Source organism: Cydia splendana, chromosome 15, assembly GCF_910591565.1.
Source record: "Cydia splendana chromosome 15, ilCydSple1.2, whole genome shotgun sequence".
Taxonomy (NCBI): domain Eukaryota; kingdom Metazoa; phylum Arthropoda; class Insecta; order Lepidoptera; family Tortricidae; genus Cydia; species Cydia splendana.
Window position 1 is genome coordinate 4649978 of NC_085974.1, and position 17049 is coordinate 4667026.

General features: G+C 39.8%; 1 protein-coding gene across 1 annotated transcript; it reads right to left on the bottom strand.

The window, feature by feature from the left end:
* Positions 1–211: 211 nt before the first annotated feature.
* On the bottom strand, positions 212–16594 carry LOC134797472 (cyclin-dependent kinase 5 activator 1). Its single transcript, XM_063769706.1, has 2 exons — positions 15847–16594; positions 212–1914 (listed from the first exon to the last, which is right to left on the bottom strand). The coding sequence occupies exons 1-2, from the start codon at positions 16543–16545 to the stop codon at positions 1534–1536; spliced, it is 1080 nt and encodes a 359-aa protein (XP_063625776.1). The 5' UTR covers positions 16546–16594; the 3' UTR covers positions 212–1533.
* Positions 16595–17049: the final 455 nt, after the last annotated feature.

Below are 17049 nucleotides of genomic sequence, written 5' to 3' on the forward strand. Positions count from 1 at the left end.
TTCTCTTCCCAGAGTGACACAAGCCTACGTCACAATAACATTGCCACTTTATATAGCGCTATTGCATATTATTATATAGCGCTGTCGCATGATGACAGGCTTGTGTCAGTCACGTGGTCGGAAGAGAGTACCAGGCGGAGTATATTATTATACCATGGGCGCATTGTTTAACCACACAAGTTATGCGGCGACCGCCATATTTAGTGTAGGTAATTTCAGCTTTAAGTACGTTGTCTTTCTCAATCTTAGAAAAAAACTCTATCGCCCTGTTCTGGAAACATTTTCTTGAGTATACGTATTTATTAGGCTATTGCGTTCGTTTAGTAAGTACGGTCCACGATTCGAAATTCATTAACTAGTTCCAGGCCTGTGGTCAAGCTAGTCACACCGAGTGCCCTAGGCCTCCGCCCATCTTTCCACACCGAACAGACCAACCCCATTTAACCACACCAGACTATTTATGACTTAACATATAAATTTATTCGATATTACTGTACAAAACGCTTAATCGTTCGCAATATTTGACCTATTTGTTAAATATACTTCAACCAATGGTTCAATCGCCCCGCTTTAAGCTGACGGCCGTATTTACGTACACTTCATAGAAGGATTCACCGGATTCCTTTATTTTACTGACGGTTCCCCGCTATTGCATCCTCCCGCCTGCTTCTAACGACTAACTAGGTATATGGCATGCGAGCATTTCACTACATTACGAAACTCTTAACTTACTAACTAACCGCTGTTCTATTGGACTAAACGCCGCTCGGCAGCGGCCCCAGAAAGTATCATTACCAGACAAATTACCTACGTTAACATTACAGACATTAATTATGTAAAATGCAGCAATCGAATTCGACACGGCACGTGTAGGTTATCTGACCCAGTAATAATAGGACGAACAAACGCGAGTCGTGTTTCCGGCCTCGTTGGTTCCGGAACGTGGTCTAACAGTCGTAGTAGCTGAATTAATCCACGATCGATATGACACGAAACTTCCGCATTTAATAAAGCCTCTAATTATTAGCGGCTCGGTGCTTTGCAAACTTTATCGGTCAATCAATTTCCTCGCGTTTTCTTCCCCCGTTCGCGCTCACCAGTCTTATAGAATGAGTACGATTTTAAATAAATTCTTGGTCAATCGTCACGGCGGGATTACATTCTTGAGCAAATAACATCGTCGATATCATGCTGCACTTCGAACAACATAAACTTGCTCGTTTTACTTCAGTTTAAATTCAAAAATGAGTATTTCCTACCAAAGCTTTCAGGATCCTTTCACGGTTACCTACAAATAAATATCTCTCAATTTCACTACATTATCCAAACAGTTCAGACGTAACTACAAGAACACTCCACTTAGAAGTTATTAATTGGCTCGTGTGGAGCTATCCTAAGCCCGGAGACTTTATCTAAGCCCGTCCGTGCACGTCCGGTGTCAGACGATTGAACAAGAGCGGTCGTGTAGTGCCGACATCAAACGCGACTGGGGCGGTCAGTCAGGGCTAACCTCAACACCGCGACCTCTGTGTGTCAGGCGGCCGAGATGGCGTGCGGCGGGGCGGGGGCCGGGTGCGCGGGCGCGGGGGGCGGGCTCTCGACGGCCCCGCAAGCCTTCAACTCGGTGAACACTTCAGTGAAGAAGCCGGGCTCGGAGTTGATGCGGAGCATGCTGAAAGAGAGCCGGTCGACGATGAGAAGGCAGCGATCCCAGAACTTGTCCTTGGAGTCCTCGACGAGGAAAGGTTTGAGCGGGTATGAGATCTCGTTGCCCATGTAGGAGTAGGAGAGGTAGAGGCAGGTGAGCACGACGGCTTGCAGCTCCTGAGGGCGCGCGATGCGGTCGCCGTCCACCAGCTCGCGGACCAGCATGTACACGAACACCACGTTCGCGGGGTTGATGAATGCCACGTCCTGGAATACAATAATTTTATATATAATTTATTGACCAAAGTACTAAAGCTCATTATGGTTGGATCGGGCTTGATCTTGATAAAGACTTCAAAGTTTCAAAGTGAGGATGTTCAATTGTTCATAGTTAAGTAAATAAGTAGGTTTTAAAAAAGATTTTCACATCACCCATTCGAAAAAGTTCTTTTTCTTCCCTATACTAGCAGGGATCAATATGACACTTTTCTGCTGTAGGATACGAGTTTATTTGTTATGTGCATAATTTTTTTTTAGCCTTAATTATATTTTCTCATAGGTGATGTGAAAAGCAGTATGTGTTACATGCTAATATCCCTCGTAGCGTAGTGACACTCAAGATTCTATTCTATTATTATTCCTTCGGCATTCGGTTCGGGTACATTTCGAAACGTCAGCTTATACACGCTACATGAAACCGAACGAAACTAAATGCAAATAAATGCCTCTTTTTTACGATCAAGTGTGGGTGTAAATGATACAACTTTAATGAAATTAGAATAGAGCTGGGTTTTGCATGTTTTATTTCAGGGCCTATCGATCGTAGCCGGGTCATTAGAATAAGTACAAGAATCCTTTCGTAGCGTTGCGTGATTCAGACATAATTTAATACCATACTCTTGTAATACGCTCACTAGATGGCATCACGGGTTTAAGTCGAGGTGAACTCGAAATATAAATAAAATACAGGCTGTTAATCCGGATGGAAGAGTAAAGGAAAATCAGAAATTCTAAAAGTAGACCTAGCAGTAGAAACATATTCTTACGTAAAATCTTTTACACTAAAAATTTTTCATGAAGTAATGTTTAGCTTTTTCATATACCTAAGCCTATAAAATACGCCTTATTTTATGAACTGACACCCTGGGCCTATACTCGTAGACTAGTTTGCCTCCCGATAACCGTTCAAACCTGGCTGAGCCAAAATGACAATCGTATGCAGAAAACGAAACGAAACTCTAAAGGCCCCAGTACACAATGGGCCATCGCCGGCCACTCCAAGGGACGCATTTATGCGTTAGAGGGAGCAAGTGATATTGCTATCTCATTCTACCGCATGGCTGCGTCCCTTAGAGTGGCCGGAGATGGCCCATTGTGTACTGGGGCCTTAAGATAAACGTAAATAATGTATGGAAATGATTGCGTTTCGTTTCGTTTTCTGCAAACGATTGTCATACTATTAAGGCCCCAGTACACAATGGGCCATCGCCGGCCACTCCAAGGGACGCAGCCGTGCGGTAGAATGAGATAGCAATATCACTTGCTCCCTCTAACGCATAAATGCGTCCCTTGGAGTGGCCGGCGATGGCCCATTGTATACTGGGGCCTTTAGAAGTATTAGAACAAATTTAATTATTTTCAGAAAATATTTTAATTTGTTTTTATTTCAAGTAGAAACACTATACATTATTATACACTAGTATATAAATTATAAAAGATAAGATAAAAAGATAAAAAATAGTTTATTCGACTATAAACTGAAATAAATGTCAGATATGTACTAAGAAAAAGTGACCAAGGCCTCAAGGCACTGGTGCCCCAGCCTGGGCAACGATTGTCATATTGCCTGATCCGATGACCGCCCGGGGTCATAGCACTCATAGCCCCTTAAGACTCCAGGGTAAATAATGTAAATGCGCCCCTGGTGGTTTCTGTCTCCTTAGTCACTATTCCATTTTATGCATCACTGCTTTTTGAACTGAACAAATGGAATATGTACCTATACGGTTCTAAGACAAATACTATACCTAATACAAATTCTTCGTGACATCTTAAAGGCTCATTTAGACGGTGCAAGAAATCGCATGCGAGTTTCACATTGCGGTATTTGATTGGTCGGCTGTAAATGTCCATGCCGCAGTCCGACCTCTTAGACGGGGTATTCATTTTGTAATTGGTTTGGGTTTTGTAGGTAAGTATATTTTATAGTTTGTATTTTTATTTTATTTCTAGTTTTCATATTGTTATTATGATTTTGTTTCTCCGTTTTGGATTTCACGGGCCTATAAATCACGGTCTTTTGATAGGCTTGCGTGGTGATATAGATCCAACACGTAGAGGCCCCTTGGAGAGCTTTAATATCATGTAAAATGACTTTTATTATGATTATTCTTGTTTAATCAATAAAATTATTATAAAATACAAAAAAAAGTCTACAATGTAACTAAAATCGCATACGAGTTCGCGCGCCGTCTAAATCAGCCCTTACCAAAAAAATGCCATGGCAAAGCAAATGCATGTATGCATGTGGGATAAGACAAACATAGTTTATTTTGCTCGGGGCAAGAGAAACAGTATGAGGATTCCCTACAAGTGTTATTCTTGCCCCGGCGTTTCACTTATTCCTAACCTTACTTATAACAGAAAAACAACTTCGCATGGATACAAACTTGTACATAGTTGAAAGTCAAATGTCTAGACTAAAACACCGACATACGCAGTTCTCATTAACTTACGGCGTTGAAATGAAAATTCCGATCCCTATAAATATACCTAGAATAAATGTAAACAATCATAAACAAAAATATTACCTAATATACAATTTTTCGATTAAATTGTCTATTGAGTGATTTTTATGTAATAGTGTAACGCATAAGTCACTAACTGTATACCTACCTAATAAATGTTGTAATTTCTTTCCTATTTTAAGAAAGTCCTCGTCAGAGGTATCGATATAACATCACACCACTTACTCAATAATTCTTATTGATTTTCCCCAAAATAGTCTCAGGCAGAATAGCTTGGGGCGGTTCGAATTTATAGGTCGTAAAATGCAGCTTACGGTTCACTTATCGGCTTGTCGAAGGAAACAAAATAAAACGAATATTTGTTTAGTTGCCAGGCAACCTGATATCGGAGATACTTTAGCTTGATTCCTAGTTTATTTATACTTCAATGGAAATGGTTTGTTATGTAGTTGCGAGATGATTACGTCTACCACCAGTTTTGACATTGACATAACGCTCACGTCTACGTAATTTACTTTCTGTACATCTCGCTTGCACTAATATGCGAGTACGAGCGAGATGCATAGAAAGTAAGTTACGTAGACGTGAGCGTATATGTCAATGTCAAAACTGATGGTAGACGTAAAGGTAGCTTAGTTTTGTGACTACACTAGTTTAGTATTGACAGTATTTTTTATTGTTAACTCACTGACTCACAGTTAAACCATCTACCGCACAGTATAATAAAATAATCTACCATAAAACCTTCTCAGGAACCATCTGAGTTCAGAAGTAGACCTAGCTGGGTATTCGAGCTCCAGCTGTATAAGTCTGTACCTTTAGGTATTTAAATAAAAGTAAACAAACAATTTGTACATTTTCGGATAGTTATAAGGTTATAACATTTATTGGTTAACCGACCAATTACAAAACCGCCTGGATCAGTCACTGAACGACAAAGAATATAATACTCACTGAACGACCTGAGTTTAACCTACATTATTTGATCGTGTAATGTTTTCATATAGCCTCAACTGGCTTATAACGAGTCATTTGAGGGTAGATTTTGTTTACTTTTATTTAAATACCTAAAGATATAAAGTACAGTTCTATGATAATAATTTTCTTGATGGAATAACCACCCGTTGGAAATATAAGTCTGAGAAAACTATTTCATCAAATCAAACCCAATTCAAATAAATTCTGACGCCGGGTAGCACAAATTTAATGAACTTAGATATTACCAAATACCTAAATAAACACGCAGGTAAGGTAAGTGCTAAGAAATAAAATATTTTTTCTAGAAACAAATGAATGGCGCATTGTTGGAACACGAGCAATCAATGAAACATTAGGTACATACCTACGTAAACCGTAAATATCGTTCTTTGACGCGAGTTCTTATTTTTCTGACCTTGAAGGATAAGTGGCTGTTTCTATGAAATAGTCGTGACTAATTTCGCTTTATTCGTGGTGAAAGTGACTTCCTTCCTTTGAAGCTAAAGAAGCATAATCACAACCAATATTCTACGCAAGAATAAAGAAAACCTACGCAGGAATCCTACGTGAAAAATGCTTCGCTTTGGACCTGGGCATTTTCATTTTAACTTGTACTTCAAGATATTTTTTTGAAGTGAAAACTTCTTTAGCGGCGCTGTGCACTTTTTGTGATGGGGAAAAAATGTTAAACTCGCGACAGGTCACGTGACCGTAAGATTCGTAAGACGTAAGACGGACACGTGACCTGATCGAAAAACTGTTACAATGACATTGAGTTTTCACTTCTGCCGGCACTCCCGGAGTGCAACCCGTTGCGTTTTTTTAGTTTTAAGATATATTTTATAATAATATGTATGCTAGTTTTAAGGCAGGTAGGTAGGTAGGTATATAGGGCCAATGGTTGCCTGAAAATAAATATTTTCATTTCATTTAATTTTAAAGCGCGAATTAAGTCGTGTTTCAGCAACGTCTAACCGTCTCATTCCTGACAATGTATGGGATTTGACATTGACCGTCAGTTTTGTGACGATTGCTAACTGGCCTTTGGCCGTTGGTCCTAATTGGCCGTACAGTTTTTAAAGTGAACATGCCCACTTACTTATACTGTGGTTAAATTTATGTATGTTTTAAGTAACGTAAATTTTGTGGAATTGTTAACTTGCTTAATATTTTAAATAAATAACTTTAAATTTAAGTAACTTTGGTAAACAGAGATATTTTATCTTTGTACTAGTCTCAGTGTAACAATAATTTGTACGTAACAATATAATACAATCGGGACACGCTTCCTATTGTTCGATCCATAGCTCCATTTCTTTTGTGTCCAACACCAAAGTGCTTTTCTGTTCTAATTTTTAAAGAATTTTTCCTCTTACTTTGCAATGAAACTAATGAAAAGTGAGCAATTTTTAAATAAAAGGTACCATCGACCCGATTCAAACTTTAAGATACGTCAGTTAATAGATCTAGAAACGATATGGATTTGATATGTCAGTGTCAAATGTGACGTTACTTCAAATAAAAACGTCACTTTTGACACTGACACATCTAATCCATATCGCTTCTAGATCTATTAACTGACGTATCTTAAAGTTCGAATCGGGCAGTATCTCTCTATCGCAGTAATATGGAAGAGTGATCTGCTTGAGCGATCGTCATGACTCATGGTCGTGTCATATATCAAAATCAAATCCTTAACAAATTGATCAATAAGAATTGGCCTCCTTGTTAGTGCCTACTCTCACGGCTCGATTCGGAAAATGAATTAGATTTCTATCATTTCTACTAGACTTCAACAAGTTACGATACGGATAATTTAAAGATATTTGTAAGATAGATATGTCAAATTTGACGTTTCCGCGATTCTGGAGGTCCTCTTGAACGATTTCGACAAGTTATGACTTAGATATATCCAAGTCACATCTAGTCGATATCTAATGTAGATCTAGTTGATCTCTAAATCGTCTCAAGATCTTGTGATTATCTCGAAATCCGAATAGGCCCGTCATACTTTAAAAAGTTTATACGTCTCTTGACTCTCTAGATACAATCGTAGACCTAGTGCTACGAGCTACGACTACGACCGTAGCGATTTGTAGAGGTCTACGCAGAAGATAACCTACCTATTTTCAGATTCCATAATCGTACCGTACCAATTTATCTTACCCTACTTTCTCAAGAAATATGGCGTCTATTACTGCGTGAGATTTAAAGAATTCACCGCACACCGCTCGTAATGCTGTCATTTTTCATAGTAGGCCATTTTCCCGCCAGGAGGCCGTTTTCCGAACTTTTCAAACTTAATTTTTGATATCAAAATGGTATCATTTTATTATCATTGGCCCATGTGTCTCGTTCACGCCAATACATGTACGATCATGTACTAAATGAATAGAGTTAAACCAAGAAAAGTCTGCAGAGATTTTGACAGCACACGCACTCCTTCTTCCTCGCGTTATCCCGGCATTTTGCCACGGCTCATGGGAGCCTCGGGTCCGCTTGACAACTAATCCCATGATTTGACGTAGGCACTAGTTTTTACGAAAGCGACTGCCATCTGACCTTCCAACCCAGAGGGGAAAGTAGGCCTTATTGGGATTAGTCCGGTTTCCTCACGATATTTTCCTTCACCGAAAAGCGACTGGCAAATATCGAATGATATTTCGTACATAAGTTCCGAAAACTCATTGGTACGAGCCGGGGTTTGAACCCGCGACCTCCGGATTGAAAGTCGCGCGCTCTTGCCACTAGGCCACCAGCGCTCTCAAAATCTCTGCAGACTTTTCTTGGTCTACCTCTAGCTTTATTCTAATGCACGTTGATTTTTTTCTTAAATAGATAACTCATTATCATGATGTACTTAGTTAAATTATATCATTTAGATATCAAAATGTACTTTCGAAATGGCCTCACGGGCAGTTCATTCAATATGGAGGCGGTGCGGTGCGTGCGGCCGATCGATACAGTTTGCGGTAACACGCTGCTTGTTTTGAATCAAGCCTTTTGTTTGTTGGATTACAAGAACAAGTAGAGTCCGTCTAATCTAACTTTGCACCGATTTGTATCATAATAGTTTTTATAAAAAAATACAAAAGTAAATGATGACATATCCACACTTTAGGCCCGATTCGAACTTTAAGATACGTCAAATATTACGTCTAGATACGATATGGATTGGATATTTCAGTGTCAAAGGTGACGTTTTTTTAAACAAAAACGTTAATTTTGACACTGGTAGGTATAATCCATATCGTCACACTTTATTGAGATGTATACAAATTGTTCACACAATTTTGCAGGTTGATGTATCTACAGGAATTTCTGTTATTTCTTAAGTCACTCGTGTATTTTGTGCCATAATAGGGTTAGGAGTATATTGAATGACCTCTCCCAAGATGTCCCCCTTTCCTTTTGTAAAACGTGCCTTCTAAGTACCTATAGTTACAAAGTTACACAAGAGAATTGTAAGTCGATTTTATTTTTAGACCATTTTGTGACATAAGTATTCTGTGAAAGGGAATTTTTAAGAGAGCCGATTTGCGAAAGAGTAGGTATTATTTTGTAGATAAACGTTTTGCATAAACGAATGGGTTTTTGCCAGTGGGGTATTATTTCTTTAAGTTTCCACTTTTGCATAAAATACTTACAAAAAATATGATTATTTAAGACTAATGACGCTATTCATAAATGCCTGTCAAGCCCTTGAAATTTTTCCGTCCTTATCTGTCATTTGCGTGTGTTAAAAAACCGGGCAAGTGCGAGTCGGACTCGCTCACGAAGGGTTCCGTACCATAATGAAAAAAAAAACGAAAAAAAATGCAAAAAAAAAAACGGTCACCCATCCAAGTACTGACCACGCCCGACGTTGCTTAACTTTGGTCAAAAATCACGTTTGTTGTATGGGAGCCCCATTTAAATCTTTATTTTATTCTGTTTTTAGTATTTGTTGTTATAGCGGCAACAGAAATACATCATCTGTGAAAATTTCAACTGTCTAGCTATCACGGTTCGTGAGATACAGCCTGGTGACAGACGGACGGACGGACGGACGGACGGACGGACAGCGAAGTCTTAGTAATAGGGTCCCGTTTTACCTTTTGGGTACGGAACCCTAAAAAGGACAAAATTTAACAGAGGTTTGCTAACTTTTATGAATAAGGCAAGGGGCAAGTTATTAAGTTCCTACTTAGATATCTATATTAAAAAATTTCGTTTGAGATTGAAAATAAAAATGAAAAACTTAAAAAAGTGCTGTTTCCTACAACAAACAAAGGAAGATAGTTGGCATATTCGATGTGTACAGTCACCAGCAATAATATGTTACACAACGAAGGCCGCAAAAATATGTGACGCGCTCTTATTGCACTACTAATAAGATCGTGTCAGATATTTTTGCGGCCTTCGTTGTGTAACATATTATTGCTGGTGACTGTACAACAGAATGCTACGAGGGTTGCCAAAACATTTTCTTGGACACTGTTTTGTTAGATACCTACTTTCATTATAGTCAGCAAAATAGTCAGTGATTGACTATCCTACAGTGCCAAATAAAAAACATTTTTTCAAACAGTGACAGCCTGTTTAAAGTAATCCTACATTATGGCTTTTTCGTCGTGTTGCACTTATAGCTCTTACCTTTAAAGGTCACTAAAAATCACCTGGGCGATGAATAGGTACAAATTTACCATCCCATGTATAAATTGTTTGTCGATTCGGTTTATGTAATTTTTTCAAAATTTTGGAACCATGGGGGTTCGCAAGGTCTGCATGCGTCAGTTCCTTATGTATCGGGTCATAGGTTAAGTTAGTTAGTTAGTTTTGTTTTACTTTAGTCTTTCATTTTAATACATTACCTATTTAGTTTTAAGTATATAATATTAACCCTAGTTTTAAGTTTAGTAATAATGATATTAACCCCAATGGACTTTCGTCTGAAATAAATGATTTTTATTTATTTATTTTTATTTAGAGCCACTAGTTTTCCCGTATCCAGATAAAAATGGCTTCCCACTCTTCCCAGCCAACATAAGTGCAAACACGAAACCTCATTACAGTTTGACCTACTTGAATAATATCTGGTCTAAGCATCCGCAGCCAAGGCAGGTGTAGCCTGAATTCATTACCCCAATTTGCGCGAACTCCAAGTGACAGTTTGGGTTTACGGCCGCCATTTATTAGGTAGATACTATTTTATCATTTAGCACATCACTTGGGGATGCCAGATTTTTTTTTGTAAAAGGGTGACGTTAGCCATCAATGAATTCTCAAAAATGTATACCAAATAAGACAGTTATGCGCATTACGCATTGCATTTATTTTTTTACATAAATGAAATATCTATTTTTAAATCATATTTCGACCTTATTTATCCGACAGCCATAATATCCGACAAGTCGCGAAAAATACAAACATCTGGTAACACTACTACGTACTAAGGTGGTGGTAGGTGGTACTGGTGCTCGACGCGGTCCCAGTACATGTCATCTTAAAACTTAAGTCACTGTCAATAGGGTTCAGGCGGAGTATGTCACTTTCTTAAGACGTCACATTCTGAGGACGTCACATTCTGAGTTCGTCACTTTCTGAGTACGTCACTTTCTGAGAACGCCACTTTCTGAGGACGTCACTTTCTGAGTTCGTCACTTTCTTAGGACGTCACATTCTGAGAACGCCACTTTCTGAGTACGTCACTTTCTGAGTACGTCACTTTCTGAGAACGCCACTTTCTGAGTACGTCGCTTTCTGAGGACGTCACTTTCTGAGAACGCCACTTTCTGAGGACGTCACTTTCTGAGTACGTCGCGTTTTTTAGCATAGGTACGATTTAACAGTATAATATATACCTGCACGAAAAATGTATACTGCCAGCAACCAGATTAGCTGTTCGACATGCGGTCGCTTTTATATCCTACATACCAATACCAATCTCTGTTTGCCTTACGCCTGACTGGTAGAGAATTCCATTTGGCAAAACGTCCTATGTTTCGTGCAATAAAGTGAAAAATAGAGAAATAAATATTAAAAAAACAATCTAATTATGTTTAAAACATTATTTAATTCAGAATACTTAGAAACTACAAGCAGCAAAACATTTAGCCACAGATTGGAGTTAGGCCGGCAACAGCTTCGATTGAATACACATAAATGTTTCGCACAGTAGGAACCATGATTTTATCATTCGCCGCTGTGATTAGCTGGTGAAGGTATCATGGCAAGCTCGCTGACACTAGTAGAAGGTCATTCTCACAATTATTTACATTTAAACGGACTGCCGCTCCTTTCGTGACAACATATTCTTCAACATACCGCGTCTTCTGTCATGTCTCCATAAACTCACGTCTTTTTTTCTGATGATAGTGTACATTTTGGATATCTGCGTATAAAAATCAGCTCTTGCAGTTTTGGTTCAGACAATATTTCTTCTCGTGTAACCTGTGAAGAATAGGCGTCAAAGGATTTTTTCTTCATATCGGCAACGGCATATTTAGAATATATGTTCAGCCATCAATCACTTCTCCGTATGAAGTGATCCATACTCTCATAGTTCTCATGTTCTGCATATATTTAATGTAATTTATTTGTTTGTTTTCTTCCTATATAGGTTACACGATGAATTTTTAAATTAATATAACATTGTACTTTTAGCCTGACAATAAAAATCTATCATGTCGCCGATTTGACATCGCTGATTTTTTTTCTATTTAAAATCCGAAACTACAAAAAGGTTATAAAGTTTGTCAAAGGACTGTCTCATTTCAAACATAGACAGAGATAAACATACTATCTTTGTCTTACACTAGTACTAGCACCCAAAAGAAAAGGATGAGTGTAGTTTTTATTTTTCTTATTTAATGAAAAAATTTGTTTGACCACTTACAGGCCGTTAACTCTCAGAATGAACTTCGTTTTTCGGGTAAAATCGGACGTATTCGCGTAATAGAAAATGACAGCGTCGTACTGATTTAGTTGCAACTTGCAATCCAACACTCAAAACTATACAGGGTGGTCTATACCACAACGTCCAAATTTTTTTTAGATTCCTCAATTCAATTATAGAATATGTATGTTAGCCGGTTTGTCGTAGTTTTCGAGTTATGAATTTTTGAACTTTTAACTTTTGTTAAGAAATTCCGGGCCGAACAAATTAATTTATTTAAAAAAACTATTGAACTTTTTTGAATGTTTCTTTTTATAACATAATCCTTTACAAACGACGCAGTTGCTAAAAAAATCAGCATCCTCACTTGGCTGCGAGTTGGAAAAAAAGACAAAAGTCAAAGTTTTACGTTCAAGCAGGTCAAGTTTAGATTTTACCTAATTAAAAAAAAACATGCGAGTTCAACGACTTTTGGTTATTTTAGAAACTGCTAGTCCCTAAGTTTTTTTTAAAGGTAAAAAAAAGTGACAATAGTCATAATTTGACAGAGTCACCGGTCAAAGGAATCGAGGTGGAAAGTTCCCAAATTAGTAATCTGATAGCCCACGTAGTGAAGAATCTAAAAAAAACAACGGGATGCACTCCGGGAGTGCCGGCAGAAGTGAAAACTCAATGACATTGTAACAGTTTTTCGATCAGGTCACGTGTCCGTCTTACGTCTTACGAATCTTACGGTCACGTGACCTGTCGCGAGTTTAACATTTTTTCCCCATCACAAAAAGTGCACAGCGCCGCTAAAGAAGTTTTCACTTAAAAATTTTGGACATCGAGGTTTGTACCACCCTGTATAGATTAGTTAATACCACCATAACTAGTAGGTAAATATTTAGATTCATATTAAAATATGTGACTTTTAAGTACCTACTGTATAATTATTTACAAATTAAATTTAAAATTTTTGTTTTAATTATTTTTTTTATGTTAAAGTAAATTTTAATTAAAACTAGAGATTAAATAAAAAAAACACAAACTATAAAAAATATACTTACCTACAAAAAAATATGCCTGTTATTATTACCACTCTGTATAATTTCAGCGAGAAGTAGTAAATGACGGTGTGACGTTCTGCTTTCAAATTCTGATTCTATTTTATTTAGATTATGACAAAAAGTCAAATAGCAATATAGTCATCAACCAAATATTAAGCATAACGTCATTAAATTAGGGCTTGTTTTACATTGAGACAATAGGTATCCCTAACTTCTTGCGAGTGAGTAAGAAAGCAGAACAACAGTATCACCTTCGCGTGCTACCGCCGATACCCGATGTATCTTTCTAAAATCCGAAGGTCATTCTGAGAGTTAACGGACTGTAGATAATATGTTGCGCTAGCTTCGACCCGCGACTTCATCTGCTTGGAAATATGATGATGATGATGATATCGTACCTATGCTAAAAACGTGACGTACTCAGAAAGTGACGTCCTCAGAAAGTGGCGATCTCAGAAAGTGACGTCCTCAGAAAGTGACGTACTCAGAAAGTGGCGTTCTCAGAAAGTGACGTACTCAGAAAGTGACGAACTCAGAAAGTGACGTACTCAGAAAGTGACGAACTCAGAAAGTGACGTACTCAGAAAGTGACGAACTCAGAAAGTGACGTCCTCAGAAAGTGGCGTTCTCATAAAGTGACGTACTCAGAAAGTGACGAACTCAGAATGTGACGTCCTCAGAATGTGACGTCCTAAGAAAGTGACATACTCCGCCTGAACCGTCAATAGGGGTGACAACAGGGGTGTGATCTATTGGGCATTAGCATGTCGAGCACTAATACCACCACCTTACTACTACATATGACGAAGGTCATGATTTAATAGCCAAAACACGTTACTTACGATATTCAAATTAAGGTGAGAAGATAAAATAACTAACTGCCGTATTCGAACTTCAAGATATTCACAAGAGACGACACGTACTAGATCCATTCTAGATACGTTATAGTTGCAGCGCAATTCGGGCAACCAATGTCACTTTTACGTTAGATAGAGTACGATATCTATTAGATGTGAATTGGATCTGTAAGTCATATCCTGTGGAAATCGTTCAACAGTATCTCCAGAATCGCGCAAATATCAAATTTGACAGGTTAGATCTTAACATATCGTTATTGTATCTTGGTGATGTCTAAAAGATGTCTAATAGATGTCTATTTCAAAATCCGAATCGGGCTATAAGTCTATTTATACGTAGCGAAATTGGACTTCAGCAATGTATGTCACCTACCAAACCTTATTTCCTTTCCCAGATATTAAAATTACAGTCCAATTTCCCAAATTTGACCCTGTATCTGTGGAATATAAAAATGCAGCTAACGCATTCACTGCCAGCGACCCCCCAGGCGGGCGCTCAGTCTGTAGTCGCTTTTCGCTACATACGGGTTTTCACGTGTTATTGGCTACGCTCGAAGCGCGTAGCACGCACGCGCTGTCACTGAATGTGTTAACATAACGCGCTCTCCACACGGGCAGTCTAAAGGGGCCCACTGATTAACAGTCCGCCGGACGGTATCGGCCTGTCAGTTAGAACAAAATTTTGACAGTTCAGAACAACTGACAGGCCGATACCGTCCGGCGGACTGTTAATCAGTGGGCCCCTTAACAGAAATTATTAGAAAATTTATCATGTATGGATCATAGTTATCTCAAATAAATGTAAGTATTTTGATTTGATATTTTTATGAAAGGCAATTTTTTCCGCGTTTTCGACATTTTCCGATACATCGAATCGAATGAAGTACTAAACTTTTGGTACTGTACTCTCTAGTACAGTCAGCTGTAGAGAAAGAATACCCCCCTGCATAGAAATTTGTTTGCAAAGATTCTAATCTAATAGTATTGCTGACTGTACATATACCTATACCAGTAAGACTAGGAACAAAAGACGATTTAATTTCTCTCGAAGGTAAACATAATAGAAGTAAATAGTGCAACGAGGACAAGGCTATTTACTCTAATGCGACGAATGCAAGTTCAACTGACCAATGCAATACACTGGCAGCGAGAGTGGGAGGATATGTCTGCAACTATTGTGGTCCTCGTCTAATACAAACAATTAACGTAGAAAAGAAGCGCGAGTTTTTTCACCACTCTAGGCACTTATGACTCAGATACCTATGACTCTATGAGGTTGATAGTTTGCCATCTAAGGCGCATGAGATTTCAATCGTCATATCATTTATTCAGTAATAGTCATATAGTCAGTACGTAAGTAGCTATATCGAGGAAGCATTATTAAAGTTCAACCTACAATAACTCGAATGTTTAGCTACCTATTTACGTATTATGTACCTAAAGGTTACTTTAAGAGGACCTTTAAGTGTTACCTACGTACTAAAGAAAACAAAAGGGATTTTCCACCCACACTTTGCGACGCGACGAAATTTGTACACTAATTGTGAAACGTTCTATTTCCACCCTAATGCCGCATTATATAACAAAGCCTTCAAGTGCTTTAAAGGGATACGGAATTTAGGGGAATACGGTAATGACGCAAGGGATGCTAGGTGAATGAACGGCAGTGCGGCTGCGCGAGGGTTGTTTACCTGCCATCCCTGCAACAGCAGCGATCTGTCCACCGTCCGGAGCCACATCACCGCATCCCCCGCTTGGAAGTCCCGTAGCCGGTGACAGCGAGTGTGCAGGAACATCCCCAGGCACTTGAGCAGCTCGGAGGTGGAAGCCTGGATGACGGTCTTGCGCGGAGCCACCGGCGGCCCCACCGCCGTCGTCGGCAGCTTCTCCGAGTAGCAGACATTGTTGTTGAGCGCGTTAGTCCGCGCGACCTCGGCCGATGGCGGCAGCGGCGCCGCGACGGGCGCGGGCCGCGCGTATATCGTTCCCTGGACGCTCACATTCTTGTTCCTGTCCAAGGGGGCATTGTCTGTTAAAGGCGCACGGAACGTCGTCACGCTCTTCGTCTTGCATTCTAACTTTTTCTTATTGTTATTGGCCGTCGAAAACCTCTTCCAGGATAAGGCGTTTATGAACAGCGAGTGCTTTTTCAAGTTTTTCTCGAGCGCCGTTTTCTCGGAGATGATTTTGGCGGCGTCGTCGAGGGTGGCGCGGCGCTCGTCGCGGGGGACTTCCCTGTTCTCTCTGTTTTTGGCGTTGTTGAGTCGTTCGTAGGAGTAGGCGAGCGCGGCGCGGTCCGGCGGCGGCGCGCCGGCGGGCGGGCGCCGCTCGCGCGGGCTGAAGCTGAGCACGGTGCCCATGAGGCGGGCGCGCGTGCTAGGACCCCGCATGCATGACGTGCGCGGCCGGCGGCGGCGGCGGCCCGTGTGGGCTCGATAGGGCCGCGCCTGCGCGCCACGTGCCGCCCTATCGACCGCGGGCGCGCGCACCCAGCTGACCGCCGACCGCCGACCGCCGCCCTCGACGTCGCCAGCGCCCGGTAAACAAACCCGCGGAACCTTATTCTCCAATGCACATTTTGTATAGATACAATATTGGCAACATGTTACATCCGGGCACTCGCTCGCACTTAGCTCGCATCCATATGTGAGCGAGTGCGACACACTAGTATGCACAGTAAAGTATTGAATGTATGTTTCCTAGTCCCGTCACTATCACTGATTAAGATTGAAGTAACTTCAGGTTTAATTTCAATGTAGTCTCGCCACCTTCTTATTGCACGATCGATAACCCAATGGCGTATTAAGCGGATGATTGACTCATTGCAAGGATTTGTTTTGGAAACCTTTCATTATAATATTTATATCCCTAATTTGCCCTATTAGTTGGTGAAT